The sequence below is a fragment of the Anarhichas minor genome, unplaced genomic scaffold (assembly GCF_050575085.1).
Source record: "Anarhichas minor isolate MPS153535 unplaced genomic scaffold, ASM5057508v1 ptg000042l, whole genome shotgun sequence".
NCBI lineage: Eukaryota > Metazoa > Chordata > Actinopteri > Perciformes > Anarhichadidae > Anarhichas > Anarhichas minor.
In genome coordinates, this window is record NW_027466488.1 from 376,014 (window position 1) to 393,627 (window position 17,614).

The 17,614-nt window shown below is 39.0% G+C and overlaps 1 protein-coding gene across 1 annotated transcript in view; it reads right to left on the reverse strand.

The window, feature by feature from the left end:
* Positions 1-480: 480 nt before the first annotated feature.
* mybpc3 (myosin binding protein C3) overlaps positions 481-17,614 on the reverse strand; it is a 32,844-nt gene continuing 15,710 nt past the window's right edge. The window contains exons 14-31 of the mRNA XM_076109746.1: positions 17,414-17,580; positions 15,715-15,880; positions 15,526-15,632; positions 15,387-15,416; positions 15,163-15,302; positions 14,150-14,221; positions 12,587-12,746; positions 12,322-12,426; positions 12,042-12,230; positions 6,913-7,047; positions 6,088-6,255; positions 5,833-5,921; positions 4,823-5,018; positions 4,566-4,705; positions 3,436-3,595; positions 3,187-3,323; positions 2,447-2,633; positions 481-841 (exon numbers count right to left, since the gene is read on the reverse strand). Coding sequence (XP_075965861.1) covers positions 813-841; positions 2,447-2,633; positions 3,187-3,323; positions 3,436-3,595; positions 4,566-4,705; positions 4,823-5,018; positions 5,833-5,921; positions 6,088-6,255; positions 6,913-7,047; positions 12,042-12,230; positions 12,322-12,426; positions 12,587-12,746; positions 14,150-14,221; positions 15,163-15,302; positions 15,387-15,416; positions 15,526-15,632; positions 15,715-15,880; positions 17,414-17,580 — 2,377 coding nt within the window. The 3' untranslated portion in view covers positions 481-812. The remainder of the gene's footprint in view (positions 842-2,446; positions 2,634-3,186; positions 3,324-3,435; positions 3,596-4,565; positions 4,706-4,822; positions 5,019-5,832; positions 5,922-6,087; positions 6,256-6,912; positions 7,048-12,041; positions 12,231-12,321; positions 12,427-12,586; positions 12,747-14,149; positions 14,222-15,162; positions 15,303-15,386; positions 15,417-15,525; positions 15,633-15,714; positions 15,881-17,413; positions 17,581-17,614) is intronic.

A 17,614-nucleotide genomic window follows, 5' to 3' on the forward strand; every position in this document is an offset into this window, starting at 1 on the left:
ATACTGTAATATGACATTGTGTGACTTTTTGTACATACGATACTATGATTTTATGACATTTTATGGCATACTATACTTTAACTTATTTCGACACAGTATACTCAGACTCTTATAGGACTTCTTTCGTCATACTATACTTTGACTTTTTTCTGTGACTATTATTACTATGTGCTATAAAATGTTTGTTTATACGGCCTACTTTATTATGAATTTTCTATGACTTCTTTTGCACACTATATTATGACTTTTTATGGCGTACAATACTATAACTTTTGTCATGACATACTATACTTTGACTTTTTTATGGCATACAATAAGTTGACTGATTTATTGCATTTTATTGCTATGACTTTTTGTTTTACTACATCGTGGCTGCTACAGCTATCATGATGGCAATTTCCAGAACTGGTCTCCACTTGTACACCATTACTTACTACACCGTAGAATAATTCCACTACTTGAAAGTATGACGGAATGAAATCACTCACTTGTGTTTTTATTGCATTTATATTGACCTTTCCAAGCACACAAACAAATCCAAACACTGCAATACATTTCTTTAGAGCAGCTGAAATAAATGACACGCAAGATGGGAAATTATAAATTAATTTCATAAATATTTCCACCTTCTCTGACTATTATGTCCATTTACTTAAGTAATCCAGAATTACACATGATACTAACACAACAGCAAGTATGGTGATATGCAAGATGATTTCAGTTTGTAGTGCAGGTGAAGAGTTTCTCGTGACACAAAAGTCAACATGCGGGAGACAAATATAGAATCTCTTCAGTCAGCAGCCCGAACCTCTTTATTTCGTTTCTTCTTTCGCAATTTGAGCTGTAGGCCAGGAACACAACAGAAGTCAAGATACATGTGCCTTCATAAGTTAATGGCACAAAGTGAAATTGGTAGCAACATTTTTTAAAACAAATACAAGCTACAAATCATTATTTTGGGATTTTGAAAATGATTTTGTGTAAAAAAGAATCTAAATATTAAGACGTATTTAATCACATGATATCACATGACTTTATTATGCCAAAATATGCCAAATTACTTTTTTAATGGAAAACATTTTCATGAAATTGTCATAGCATACTATACTACAGCATGTTTATGGCATAGTACACTATCGCTTTTTAGGGCATACAATACTATAATTTTGTAAGGAATAGTATACTGTGACATTTTTATGACATACTATGCTGAGATTTTTTATAGCACACTTTACAATGATATTGTTATGGCATACACTACTCTGACTTTGGCATACATCCTACTCCTTTGTGATATTTTTAAAGTATACAATACTATGGATTTTTTTAAAGCCATTAGCCAGTATGACTTTTTTATGGCATACTATACCATAGAAATTTATTTAAATTCATATACTACCCCCTGCACCTTAATGGCTCATTTGTTTTTCAGAAAGATTTCTTCTTGAATCAAAAACTTTTAGCTCATTCAAACTACATACCACTTATCTGCGTTCTCTGTGAAGAATAATATTTTGAGAAAGAAGTTGTAATATTATCGGAAATATGTCGTAATTGAATGCAGTAATACATCATAAAAATCGACCCACTCTATAGTCTGCTGTGCATTACTTTATGGCTCTGTATCCCCTTCAGACCATTTGACAGACACAGCACCCCGTTAAGGAATCTCTGTATAAGAAAGGTTTAGGGAAGTGGCTGCGTGCTGCTTCTTATCAGAAGTGGAAAACAAACTGAAAACACTTTTGATCAGGCATAAATCTCACGATTGTGTATCTTATTGTCCACACAAATATTAACTTAACCACCTCTAATAAGTAGCAGCTCACAGCTGCTTGTCCAAGGTTTTCAGTGGGACGCACACAAAGCGATACAGAGACACTGGTCAAAGGAAGATGCCACACTGCAGTCCAAACTATTTAAAGAGTCAAAATAACTGTAGAAAATGTTTAAACATCCATATATGACTTGAAACAAGCTATTCTATTTTCTTAAAATATGACGTATTATTATCACTTATTTCTCAAAAATTCTGATTATTTTAGTTGCCCTCATACTGCGTCGTAATTGATGGACTAGAATATAGACATTTAAATGTATCTTTCGCTCGCTAATTTTTGGCTGTATAAGGGAATATTTTAAGGTTTTTTTTCAATTTATTTGGGTTTGCTGTAAATTCTGCAATTATTTGGGGGACATTTCTATTTTTCCTATAATCATAAATATATAGTTCTTTCTAGGACTCCAGAAAATCATATATTGAATCAGTTTTAGAGAATCTACTACAGGAACAATTATAACCTGTTGATCATTTTTATTAGTTATAAACATGTTTTGTTTGTTTTTTAACAAAAAGATAGGGGAAAGGACGAGAGATGGGATGGAATGTCAAGTCAGTCAAGAAAAAGAGGACACATGCGTTGCTGTCTTTGTATAGGATACTTACGGCGGACCTCCACTTTACACTCCACTATGTCTTCTCCGTTGACGTTGACTGCTTTGCACATATACACTCCTCCATCAAAAGAGCAGGGCTTACGGATCTCCAGTGTCAGAACACCTTGTTTACTGAGCATCCGGAACTTGGCCTCATTTGAGATGTCCATCTTGTTTTTGTACCAGGTCACTTTGGGCTAATAAGGTAGGACAAAGTATTAAAGTAATACTTTTCACAATCTGCAATACTGCTCAAGTGTTAGTGTCAGAGGATTATGGGTAAGTTTCTGTTGGTTTGGGAGTAATTTTCCCTTGCTTTTATTCCTGTTGTATTTTACTCAGTTATTCCGTATTTGTGAATGATAAAAACATTTAGGCATGAAAGTTCATTCTTGACTCTGAACTGTATTGTTAAAAACTCCAGAAAAAGCAGGTGACTGGAACTTAAGTTTGGATTGTTTTGCTATTTTCTAAGTCAGGAGTGAACTTTCATGCTTAAATATTTTCATTTAGCTTTTCCTAAAAGTGCTCTAAATGAACTGCTAACATCTACAGTGTTCGGGTTGAAAGCTTTGGAAAAAGCTAGAAAGTGGACCTCAAGTAGGAATTGTTTTGTCAGAATTTAATTTAAATTGTCTTACTTTTTTTGTTACAATAAAAGATGACAGGGTGTCTTTTTCTGGGTGTGATTAAATCTGATTGAATTCGGTCACAAGCATCTTTTGCATAACATGTGATGACCCTACTGACCTTTGGCATGCCTCTGACTGAGCAGCTGAGGGTCGTGCTGTAACCTGCTATGATAGAACGGTTCACCAACGGATGTGTGAACTTGGGAGCCTGTGAGAAGTCATGATCCTTGTAGGTGGGCGGCTTGTACTCGATACCTGGGAAGAGAGACAGACAGCCAATTGGGTAATTGGGTATTGTTCTCTTCGTGACATTCAAACGGAACCATAACTGCTTTGTAGCAGTTATTTATGTGCAGCAACAGCCCACCTGTTTTCTGGATGTAAGCGCTGTCTGTTGTGGTGCAGGGCTCTAGGCTGAGGCCCACCAGGTTGATGGCAAAGACTCGGAAGACATACTCATTCCCCATGATGAGGTCAGATGCGACGCAGTGGGTTCGCCTGTACTGCTCATAGACTGTAAACCACTCCTTCACATGAATCACAAAAACATGGTTCAGAATCAGTATTTTCCAATTCAGTATAGTGTTTCTGTTGATTTGTATGATCATATGGTTTTGCCTTCACAGTCACCAGATCTCAACCCAAGTAAACACTAATGGGTGATTTTGGATTGATGCGTTTGCAGCCCTTTACAACACAAATGTAAGTAGTCTAAACTGAATCCAGTTGTTTACTGTGACCAATAATATTAGCTAAAAATAGATTTGAAAATACCTTTATAATCTACCTGAAACTAAAGGAGCTGTGTAATTGTGCAGAGTTTATATGTATGTATTTAGGTACAAGAATGAAATAGGATATGGGCAGATTTAATTTGATTTGAATTTAATCTAACAGGTACACAGTTCATTGTTATTAATAGCATGATAATCGGCATCTCCAAGCATACTATAAAGAGATACAACTGTCGTTAATTTGATCTAATAATGACTGCAGTGAAACATGAACCATCAGCCGAGCCAGGCAGGAGAACAAGGGCCCTGCGTCACGGTACGGACAATCCGGACCAGGTCAAGGCTAAGAGGATAAGATTAGGACATTCCTGGCCGACATCGTTCCTGGCAGCTCGAGGTGGAGGACGGTGCCAGATGGAGGTCTTGCCAGCCCATAATGCAACACTCCTGGCCCACAGATGCTCAGTATTTGCTGATTACAGTTCATGTGTCACGAGGGAGGCTAAAATATCCCCCTGTGTCCATGAAGCATTCCTCCTCACACGTACATGCACACTCATTCATGTCAATAGAAAGAGCAAATGTGGCTTCACTGCACTAAAACTGGTACATTGCATGTTGGACTTCTTGAGGGTTTCTTCTGGCTAATAGTTGTAAAATAATTTGACTGGTTACAATCAACATCAGAAGCTTGTATTCAGTTTCATTCAAATGTAATATAAAGTAGGCTCTGCTGCCAGCACCTCAGCATGTAGAGTCTCACCATGGTCTTCTTCTCAGCTTTCTGAATGTTGTAACCAGTTATTTCACTGTTACCGTTGTCCCTCGGCGGCTTCCACTCGAGTGCCACATTAAAGCCCCAGACATCCATGATCTTCAGTGCGTCAGGGGGCCCTGGGAGATCTACAGAGGAGAAATATGAATTGTGAGTAACTGCCCACAACAGACATTGTATTCATTCCTAATAATACTACTCTAGTTAATATACCCTCCACCAGCTCTGTGTTCAGTCCTGCTTACCAACAACCTGCAGTTCGATACTTGCTGTGTCTTCCATATTCTCAATCTGCACCTGGACATCATACTTCCCTGAGTGTTTTTTCTCCGTCTTGCGAATGAAGAAAATTGTATCCGTATCGCTGTTCCTCACACTAGCCAATTTGGGGCTCAGAGGCTCCCCGTCTTTGCTCCATGTGACCTTCGGCCTGGGCTTACCCTGCACGACCAGAAAAGACAATGGAAGGGTTTCACTTCAACATGCTATGTGTCAGGTCACAAATTACAGAAGATTTCAGAGGGTGATTTCTAAAGGTCATTGTCGTAGAAACATTTCCATATTGTGCCACCAACAGGTCAGGATTTTCCCTGGCCAAATACTTAATTATTAAGAGATTCATGTTAATATGAAAGCAAGCAGGACTATGTTAGCATGTTAGCATGCCAGGTAAAAAACATGACCTTTTCTCTGTCACCTTCAGAACAAACTATAGCCTACATGTTTTACCTCACTTCTGGTAAGCATCTAACAACACTGAAGGGGCCTTTTTGATTTTTTGTGTAGATACAGATATGACAATACATTAAATGAGAGTGTAGACACTTGTCAGCCAGTTGGTCAAGAAAAATAAAATTAGATTTAAAGATTTTATCCAAATCAACAACTGCTACAGGTACACCCATTTTTTATGATGTTTTATGATGTGTAATCAGTCTCATGCTGCATCTCTCTTCAACAGCGTTATACACCATAACATTACAAAGACAATCCTACTGTCCTCTTTTGATGATTTTGAAGACAAACATCAAAAATCCAACATGACATCTTCTTGGTAGCACATATACATACAAAGCCAAATGAAATACACACATCAAACATTATGTGTATCAACATCATTTCAGTTAATATATTAATGAAAAACGTTTGCTATGATCCCGATTGTTTCATCATGATGAATTATGATTTTTTTTTTTAGTTAATGGTTAATTTGGTGTATGAATGAAGATTTAAGAAGGTACACTGTATACTGCACCTGGAATTTAATCACAAGGTTGACAGTTTCTCCAACTATCTTGACGAGAGTCTGGCGGAGATTTCTAGGGAGCCAAACTTTAGGGCGTTCTGTGAAAGAAAAAAACACAAGAAGAATGACGGGAAATGAAAAATGGAGGAAACTCAAGACTCAAGGGTGAATTTAAACTGAAGGACAGTCAGTTATATGAGATGTATTGGTTGAAACTAAAGGAGCAGAGAGTCGACAAAAGTCATCAAATCTATAAATACTCACGCATTATCTCTCTGATGGTGACAGCTTGAGCCAGAGTGGTGGGAGCACTGGGTCCCGCCATGTTGTAGGCCCGCACACGGAACTGCAGCTTGTCTCCGGTGGTGAGATGTTTGATGACCATTGATGTCCGGTCAGTCAGACCCTGCATGGCTGGTATCCATTCATCCGCTGCGACCAGGAAACACACAACAAGGGGGGAAAAAACAGTTCATGACAGCAAGTAACGTAATTCCAGTCATTACCAAGATTAATTTCATCATATATTCATCAAGCTGACAGCCAAGAGGCATCCCTTAAGCAAAGAATTACAAGAAAAGGGGTTCATGCATACATCTAAACTGACTTGTTTATATGTTACTTTTTGCAGCAAGAAAATAACTCAAATTGGCCAATTGTATGATAGGTAAATGGATATTTGGCCATACACTACGATGAACTGCTGTCGCAGATTCTTTTATTTATTTTAAATATTTCTTTCTGGGTGCATTTCCTTAGTTGGATAGCTGATAGTATAGAGGCAGGCATGACACAACGTGTGAGAGAGAAGAATGACATATGCAACAGGGTTTGTTGCAATTGTATGATATAAACCATAACCATTTGGCTAGCAGGGTGCCTTCTGTCAGAGATTTTGTCATTCTTCTCCTAACTGACGACAGTTTGTGGTAATCTAAAAGTCCTGTGTGGGCTGTTTGGACGTTTGGAGATCACAGTTGCTGCCCTTCACTGTGATTAACTGATTGATGTATATAAACTCTGTTGATATGTGCTATTAACAAAACGCTCCTTATCAAAAGCATGCAGGTGGTTGTGTCCAGCACTTACTTCCCTCCTTGCAGTACTCAACTCCATAACCCTCGAGTTCAGCTGAGCCAATCCTCTCAGGCGGCCGCCACTTCAGCGAGATGGAAGTGTCACTGACGTCGTCAAGGCTGAGTCCGATGGGCTCACTTGTGGGGGCTGAGAGTGAGGTAGAGGGCAGATAAATGGCTCTGTTAGTCAGTTAGAGCATTAAAGAAATAAATACAGAATTAATTACTAAACAAGTGGATGAACCTGATCAGGAATTAGCGAATTAAAAAAACTGCATCAAGTTGTTTTAACCCTTACATACTGTTAGGGTCAAATTTGACCCGTTTTGACATTTGACAGCAGTAAAAATACCCTAAACGTCATTCTTTTAGCCTGAAATTTGATGACTTTTCCTAAAGTGACCCAAAATACACAAAAATAAAAGTATTTTAAAATGTTATACTTTTGAACAGGTGCTACAAGTTTTTGTACACTGAGGCTGTTTCGGGTCAAATTTGACCCGTATCTATTGAGATGGATTTTAGACCTACCAGTGTGGGTCAAATCAAGGAAAATGGTGTTTTTAGGGAATCTTATAACTGTACAGGCCACGTCTGTGTGTATTTTTTATGGGACAGTGGGTTCATAACATTATAAAAGGTACCTGAGCTGCCATTTCAGTGACTGACATCATGGCAGCAAGATTTAATGTTCAACAGGCCCTCGATATGTTCCTCCAAGATGAGGAGGTTGATAGTGATTTGATAGTGATTACATGCTTATATTATAAATCCATACAGTTCCAGAATGTTCATGCCATTTTCAAATTCAATAAAATATATTTAAATCATTATGGCTTTTATATTTGTATGTCTTATGTAAAACAGGACATGATAATGTGTAATAGTAGATGTTTTTGTCCAAAAACGAATGTTGTAAAACTTAAAAAATACACTCTCCCTGCTCTCAGAAACATATATTAAGGATTAATCATACATTTATTAATGAGACATAGGCTATTTAGACATTCTAAATAGATCTGTAGTTTAAAATTTGGTATAGACACATGAGGGAATTCTTGGTCTGGGTCAAAATTGACCCGGACCATACTGTGAAGGCATTCCATATGAACAGTATGGGGTTAAGGTAGAATGAGGAATGAACATACATTTTTGGTGGCTCCCCACATTCAATTGAACTTTTACTTACCTATGGGTAACAGAATGCTACCAAGGCAGCAAGTTAGTTGATTTGTTTGATCTTTGAGCCAATTAAAGGGGAATTAGTTTGTGTATGTGGTTATATGGGGCTGGTGTTGACTGTTTCTGTCTATATAATCTTAAGTTTGCAATAATTACAAGTATGGTTGTGAGATATTGTAGCTGTTTGTCATATATGGTTAAGAAAATCATTGGCATAGCTACTGTATATGTTATGCATTAGAAATGTGAACCTGTGGTGCCTGGTTGTGTGCGAAACTAGTTCCACTTAACATTTAATTTGCTACCATCGCGACCTGGCCACAGATAAACGAAAGAAAATAGATGGATGTATTTAATTACTTAGAGTGAAGTCCATGAGTACATATGTAATCTAACAACAGACCATGATCCTGGCCATGATCCAAATTCATATAACAGCAAAAACAATATCAATTTCAGTATCAGATATTTGTGGTTGTGTTATCAGTTATCAAAACAGTCTATTAGCCTGTAAGCTTGTGTACGCCATCGCAGGAAAGATGAGCTGTCTGACTGACCTGGAGTTCACAGCAGGTCTGAAGTCTCAGTGCCTGCTGTGCTTTCTGTCCCGCAGGGATGAAATGACATGATTGAAATTTGCATTAAAAGACTTTGGTTTATCAGCTACGTCCCACGCATTGCTTTCACCACAGAAGTGCCAAAAGCAAACAGCCAGAGACATAACAAGTTTTAGCTGCAGAGACTAAAAGGCTCTGTTTTCAAGAAATAAAGAAAATGACAAAGCAATATTCATTTTTACAGTGTATAGCATTGAGATTTAGGGTCTAATCGCTCATTTACAAGCATATTTTTGTCTGCTCATAGAGATGAATAATGATCATAGAATACTAAATGCCCATTTATTTTTTGTGTGAGACTGAAGAGAAATGAATCTAGTTGTTTTAAATTTCACAGAATAAAGCCTGATGAAACACTGAAAATATTACTACTGATTCATCATGTCAAACACAGTCAATTAAATGGCTACTTTAGCATCTGGAGCAGTGACCTCCACCAACGATTCACACACTTTTGCCTAAAGATTCACTGCCAAGACATCCCAAATATGCAATATCAGCTACTAATATTGGAAGTATGATGATTTGGGGTAAGTAACAAACACTACGAGTAAAGAATACTCCAAATAACAACAGACTGGAACATCTTTTTATCTTTCCGAGGTCATTTTTAGTCAACCATATATTTCCATGTTGTTGCAACAACTTGTTGACAACTTGTGATCTGACTGAAAGATAATGAATTTCAGTTGCGGTCTTGTCATCACTAAGGCCAGGACTCCATGTCAAATGGCAGAGGCTAAGTATTCAGTACAAGCGAATGATGGGAGCACATGTCAGAGGTCAAGGGCTTCCTTGTGTGTAGAAAGTCACAGCAGCGGGGATTGTTTCAAAAGTAGCTCAGGGTCGTCTGGACAAAAGGTGCAGCGTGCAGAGTAAGAATCTCATTCCGATGTGTTTTAAAAGCAAATCATCACCAGCATGATATCTAAAACGGTGTTTAACACTATCAAACATGTACTCCAATGAAAGAAATGAGCTGCTGGAATATGCCGCCAAATTTTCCATTACTGTCACACACATACAAACAAAATTAAGTTTCATTTCTAATTCTAAAAACCTGCATGAAATGCACCATCTTAAAGTGAATAATGCCTACTACCAACAGGTTCCGGCTCTGGTTCAGCAGCAGGAACGGGCTCCACAGGGATGACCTCTGCTGGGGTTACACCCTCTGCTGGTGGTGTCTCATTGTCAGCTGGAGCTCCATCTTCCCTACTAGGGTCTGCCTCTGCAGGGGAGGCTGCTGGTGGTGGTTCGCTGCTGGCTTCTGGTTCCTGTTCCACCACAGCAGGTGGAGGATTCTCTGTCTCAGGCTTTATGTCTTCCACCTCTGCTGGTGCCGCCACTGGAGCATCTATTTCTTCTTCTTCAGGTTTCTCTTCTGCCACTGGCTTCTTCTCAGCTGTCTTTGGAAGTTTAGGTTTTGTCATCCTTTCTCAGTGTTTAGCAGTCCTGCAGCTGATTCAAGCTGATGATTGTGCGTGTCCGCCTCGTCTGCCAGATGCCTTGCTCCAACCTATGTTCTCATTCTCTCTCTCTCACGCGCGTACTGGCTCTCGTTCTCTTCGCTGTAGTGACAACAATGCAGCAGCCTCTACAGTAGCGTGAAGCCCTCTGTGTTAAGCAGCTGGTCCAAGCAGAGACGCTCGCTGCCAGGCCATTATTTATAGAGAGGAATGCCATGGATAGTTTCCTAATCGGCTGTCTTACAGACAAGTGGCCATCTGGATACAATGATGTTCCCTCTTAAATCAACAAATCAAGACAATCCAAACCTGAGCCTCTGCCTTACAGGATACTGTCAGGATAGTAAGGTAGTACATTGCAATTGATATGCAAGGAAGTGAAACAATATGGCAGTCTGACTCTTATGTCCTACTTTGTTCCCCTCATGTTTGTATGTTCAGTCGCAACACGAAGAATGTCCACGTTGTTGTATGTTACTGTTGCCTGCTGCATAGCATACTGTCTTTGAATTTACACGAGGAATATACATGAGAGAATCCTAAACAAGAAAGTCACAGATGTACAGTAGAGCCTGAGTATGTGATCAATAGCCTACAAAAACATAAACTCTTCATTGAAAAGGACCTAAAGCCCTTGAAAACTTGGCTTCAAATCTTAAGTAACTCTCTCAAACAATAAATATTCATGGCTAAACAAGCAACAATTAAAATGTATCAAATATCTTGAGGAATTATCTATTAGGAGTTTAACATTTAAAAACTCAGTTCATCTGCTTCATCAAGACTCTGCGGGTGTGCTTTGATTTCATTGAGAATTTGATCACATTTCAGAAAACTAATTAGCAAATGGTCATGTGATTTGGGTAATGCTATAACTATTCAGTGCGGTTCAGCCTTTACATGGATGTAATACTGTGAATGCTATGGCAGAGAGGAAAGGTTCATTCACCCATGTATGCAAGAAATGTAACTTATCAGACCTCTGGAGCCCGCTCTTCATCTGCTACATGAGCTGCTACTACCAGAACACAACTGAATCTCCGACCAAACTGTAGACAATCAAGTTTTTTTAAATGTAGGTGGCAGGTTTTGACCACAAAGAAGAATGCATAAAATAAAAAAAGACAATATCTCTAGTTATGATCGATCCTTTTTAAAAACTGTTGATTTGAGAGTCCAACAATGTAATGCTGTATGAGTGCAATGGTGCGTAAATTGCTGCTCTTTTAATCATCAGAAACAATAGAGGTTCAGTATCTAGCTCAAGGACACCTCGACATGCGGACAGGAGGAGCCAAGGATCAAATCATCAACCCTGCCCATCTGAGCCACAGAAACCCTTATTAAACAAGCGACATTGTAAGACCTGGGTGTAATATTTCCTCATCATCTTGTCCATGTGGTGATGTAACAGACATACACACCGTCATGAGTGACATTACTCAGAAAGGACCTGTGAGTCGCATGTGATCCTATGTGCAACATATATTTTTGTTACACAGACAATCCACAGGCTTCTCGGATTACAACAAACATGACCCCGTCCTGTCTTGACCACAAATCAACCAGGCCCCGTGACCAGAGTGAAACCTTAGTCTGAGCAAACCAGGCATGAAACAACCCCGGACTCATCAAAAGACTGACATGTCATCTTCATCGCCCTCTGCCGTCACTCATTCAGATCAGTCATCGTCCTCGTGTTACTGTAGTGTGGCGAGTGTAACAAAATGTACCTTTTTTTTTGTTTTCATTTGATCTACAAATGCATGATCTCTGTCATAGAAGAGTTTTAACAATAACAAATGTCTGAAAATGATTCATTGAATGCACAAAGTGGGACAGGAGCTGGTATAAACCTGTTGGTGAAGACTCACCGACTGGCACAAAAGGCTGTGAAGCTGGACTGTGACGAGACATGCCGATGCCGTTGACAGCATATATTCGCATCTCGTACTCCATTCCTTCAATCATCCGCTTGGCTTCATAGGTTGTTTCACAATAAGGGTCAAAGTTCAGTCTCATCCACCTGTAGCTCTTCTTCTTCTTTCTCTCCATCACGTAGCCTTAGAAATAAATGTTGTCATCGACTGGGCTAGTCAGAACAATAAAGGAGGAGAAGACTTCCACATAATGAAGCATTTTGATATGTTTTACCAATAACTGGCTGTCCACCATCAAACAGAGGGGGATCCCACTGGACCACACAGGAGTCCTCTCCCACACTGAGGATTCTGGGAGCCTGGGGAGGATCTGGAACATCTGGGGGAAACATGACTCGTGTTCAGAAATAAAAAAAACCCGTATATTTACACATACAGGTGATGCACTGATTTTCCAAACAGATTTAGAGTGTATTTGTCTACACTGTGATGACAATAAAAATCCAACTTTTTTTTTGACAAATGAATGTCGCTCTTACCGACAACTTTCACATTGATATCTGCAGTGTCCTCCCCAGCGGGGTTTCGAACCACAACAGAATAGATCCCCTCGTCCTGCCTCTCAGCCCCCTCGATGGTGAAGATACAGTGTCCCTTGGTGGTTTCAACATGGACCCGACTGTCTCCCTCTGTGACAACCTTCAGCGCACGATGAGAACCAGAGGTAGGTAAAGATGCTGCATGGTACAATCCATGTATTACATAAACATCATGTCAGAATTTGGAGAGGTAATAAACACAACACTTTCCATCTCAAAGTTCATTGAAGTATTTGGGCAAATCATGCTTTTAAAAGCCAACAATATGATATGAACACACAACTCCAGACGTCACCATGCAAATGCAGGACCAGCTTCTGAAATGAAAGTCTAATGAGTTGTTTAAAAGGGCAGTTGTGTCCATGTACTGATTTCTTGTAGTTTGAACTAAATATTGTTCACTCAAAGCTCTTTTCTTGGCTACAGAAGTGTCTTTTATTTGATTTTACCATCCCAAAATGTAAAGTAATTTTGCACAACTTCAGAATATTTATCATTTTTAATCCAAGGATTAATCCAAGGATTATTTCACAGAGTCCTTTTATAAAGTTGCCATACAAAAACATACTTACTGCCCAGTGTCTTTAGGGAGATTCAGGACATGCTCTTACCTTATTGATGTGGACGGATTCTGACCACATGCAGTATTTTTTACCATGCTCTTAATGCTATGTAAAGGGGAGACATAAAAGTGAAACACATATGTACACCGATAGCCACTAGAGAAGTTGTTTTTCATGTATTTGTCTGTATCTTACTGTGATTGTTACTGCTGCAGCTTGTTCTTTCTTCAGGGTTGTAAAGCAGTAAATCAATATAACACACAACCTGATGAGTCAAGTAGCTGCAGGATCAATTCTTTGTTGTCTTCAACTGGTAATGGTAACACATTTGCAAGTTTACATAGAGTGAAATGCACATAGACTGCAACTTCTCTACTGGCTGTATTTGTACATCCAATACACTACAGGTGAGCCTATTGTTTTCTTTAGAGACAAAGAGGTTGTAAGCTTATTGTCCAAAGACACACATGGGTTAGAGATACTGTTGACTAACTTGGATTTCAATCTACCACAAACAGTTATAGTTGTGTGAAAAAGTGTTTGCTCCCTTCCTGATTTCTTATTTTTTTGCATGTTTGTCACACTTATTAAATGTTTCAGATCATCAAACAAATTTAAATATTAGACAAAGATAACACAAGTAAACACAAAATGCAGTTTTTAAATGAAGGTTTTTATTATTAAGGGGAAAAAACAAATCCAAACCTACATGGCCCTGTGTGAAAAAGTGATTGCCCCCCCCTGTTAAAACATAAATTAACTGTGGTTTATCACATCTTTGGAAAGCTGTTTACTTGTGTTATCTTTGTCTAATATTTAAATTTGTTTGATGATCTGAAACATTTAAGTGTGACAAACATGCAAAAAAATAAGAAATCAGGAAAGGGGCAAACACTTTTTCACACAACTGTATATACTCATACGGGACATGCATGCTTACTTCCCCATCCGTCAAGGTCCAAGAGGATGCCGGCCCTTCTTTCTCTTCTCCATCAGGTTTTACAGAACTAGCCTACATTTGAGCAGAGCAAAGCGGTAAAAGTCGAAGAGAACAGAGAGGGCGTGAACACCTCTCTTTCTCCTCAACTCAAAGAAACCGCCAGCAGGGTGGCATCGTTGAATTAAGCTGTTATTAGCTTTGCACTACTTCAGCTTGGTTAAAACATCTCAGTACTCCAGACACATTTATTAGCAGGGAGGAATGCATTAGTTATCACAGTATCAGTGAGTCTTGACGAGTGATATGAGAGTGATATCAGAATTCAGGCCAATGCTGACTCAAATAGCTGGATCGGGTATCTACGACAATGGTGCCGATTCAATTCAATTCTATGTTATGTACTATACTACATCATGTACTGGCATTTTACTTCCTATTTGAAGTAAAATGTTTTTTTAACAATTTTCTTCTGCAATTAAAAGGTTTACAGTCAAATTGCAATTCCTGTTAATTATGAAGATTCTTTACCCACTTGCTGGTGTACAATTTATAAATAATAAAGAATAAATCAGTGAATACCTTATTTGTTAGATTTTTTTTTTTTTTACAAAGTTATGAAAGTAATGTTCAAGTCAAGCCTGATGTTGCCTTTTACATAAAAGAATGATCCCAATCTCTTCCACATCAGCCGATACCTAAAGCCTGGATATCGGGACGGAAAAAGTAAGATTGGTGCATCGCTAATCTAGAGCTAACCTGTGCGCCTCCAAATAGTAGTAAAAAGAGAGTAATCTCCTATTAAAACTGCACTACATGTTGTTTAAATATGCCGAAATTGTTTTTGAATTTTATATTGCAGCGTTAGTACAGCTTCAAAGTTTAATTTTGAATGTGAATTAGGCTTTGCTTTCACAGCAAGCCTCAGATTTCAGATGATACCCACTGTGCTCTGGACCGACATTAGATGTCAGACGATCGGTGTGTTGCTGATTAATAAGACAAGTCTATTTTACCTTCCCTCCTTTGGTCCAGATCACTGTGGGAGCAGGGTCTCCAGTGATGGGGACATCCAAACGCAGCTTGTTGCCAGCCACCACCACGATGGTTGACTCAGTGGTGCGACCCATACAGTCCAGGTGGATCTTCGGAGGATCTTGTAGAGGAAGAGAGTAATGGTTAAAATGAACAGACCCTTGCGTTTCATCTGGCTTCCTACAAGAGAATAAGTTTGTGGTACCTTGGCGTGGCACGTAATCAATCTTCACCTCTAGGACACAGAGGAAAAAAAAGGGTGTTAGAAATCGTTTTAAGTCAAATTTAGCTTGTGAAACTACGAATAATGTTAAAATGATAAAAGCAAAAAGCATCAATATTACCCAGGAAATTGAGTTTAGCAGAAAGGTTGAAAGCATGGCCATCTGGCACAAAAGTGTAGTCTCCCTCATCCTCTGGTTTGACCTCATCTATGGTCAGTTTGTGGATCCTAAAATGGTAAAAATGTTCATTTCAGTTCATGTTGTCATGGGATATGTAGCCTACAGCATATTTAACGCACGTGTCCTCACCTGCCAACATGTGTGATATTTACTCTGGCATCCGGCTTGACTTCGGCACCATTCTTGTACCAGGTTCCTCTCACATTCTCATCCGACACCTCACACTTAAACACCGCCTGATCCTCTGCCTTCACTGTGAGGTCTGCGATGCTCTGGTAGACCTCCAGGTCTTTTTCTACCCAATCAGAGAAAACAAGAGCTCAGAGTTCAGATCATGTAAACTATTGAGGCTTTCAGACTTCAGAGGAAGTGCTACTGTACGAGACGGTGAAATAAGATGCAATAAGATGATGATGCATGATGATATTATAGTAAAAAAATGAGATGCAGCTATTCTATGTGAGGATAATATAGTAATAATATCTTCGAGCGTAGGGTGTTCATTATGTGTGCAGCCTTTGTGTGTTGTATCTTAGCAACAGGCACAAGGAGACTAGTTAATTGGATTGAGGACAGACAATGAAGTGGGAGGATATGAAGACCAGATGAAGGAGCTTCAGGCTATTACTGTAAACCACGAGAAATAATGTACATGGGAGTTATTAAGGGTATCCCTAAGAAATTGTTATCTGTGCGAGATAACAATTTATCTCTATTTCGTCACACCACGCTCCTTGTAAACGTTATAAAGGAGTTCCTCGTCAGCTCGCTGCCAGGAACTGCAAATAAGGTGGTTATAGTACTGTGATGGGAGTTCTGCCAAGGACTGAGGTGTTGGGCGCGCACATACGCCCACACACACACACACACACATATATCACACATGAATATTTTTTTGGGGGGGGTTCATGAATAGTTCTGCTCTGTGAGCTAATGGTACTAAGATGAAATGGTTACCGGGTGGTTAAATAAAAAAAGAGGGTGAAACTAGCTAGGGTTTATATTTTGCCTACGTCCGTGTACGGATGAGTTTGAACCGTCCGCATCCATCATTTTTAGATCACCTGTGGATTGAAATTAAGCATATTTATCCACCTGTAACCTTCGTGTGCAAAACATGCCATGTCTTAAATACACTAAAAGTCATCATATTTAAAATAATAAATAAAAAAACATCAAAAAACATCAAAATCTGACTCAGAATCAGACTTACAAATATCAGAGGGGCCCAGTGCAGATCTTTCATCAGCATCACCGGGCTGTTGTGACTTGGTACTAGAGGCAATTCTATCATCTAGCAACAAAACATACTTTAAAAGCATAACTTATATTTTATATACAATAAAGACAATGAAAAATTCCCACGGTGATATTGAGAAATTTTAAAAGTGTTGCATTTCAAAGATCACCATAGTTTTGGATGTCTTTTTGCTATAAACTATCGAAATGCGAGGCTTTATTTTGCCTGATTCCACATGGTTATAAAGCTATTTTGCCTTTTGAAAAAGTGGGACATTAAATCAACACAATCAAACAACAACACAAAAAAAAAACAAAGACCAGAGAGAGAAACGGGCTAACTTGTGCAAACTCGTGCCCTTCAGGTGAAATATGTTTGACGTCTTCTAACTTTAGCTTGCGTGTGGACTTCTTGGCAGTAACCTTGGCAGAATAATGCGGGCAAATGGCAAGAGTCACTATACCCCAAAGATAGACAGCATGCCGGGAGTGGCGTGACTGTTGGTAGGGTATGAGAATGTAGACTTGGAGCATTCATCACTGACAAAAGTGACTCATACTGTACACCGCTCACATGACTGACACTCACCCTGCACCATGAGTTCAGCCATAGACTCGCCACCGTTCGTTTTAACCTTGTAGTGGCCGCAGTCTTCTTTCGTGGCCTCATTAATGATCAGGACATGTTTGCAGCCGTCTTTCTTGAAGCGATACTTGAAAGACTCGTCTCTCGTCAATTCCACACCGTCTTTTTCCCTGCACAGAAATTCACAGCAACAAAAAATATCGT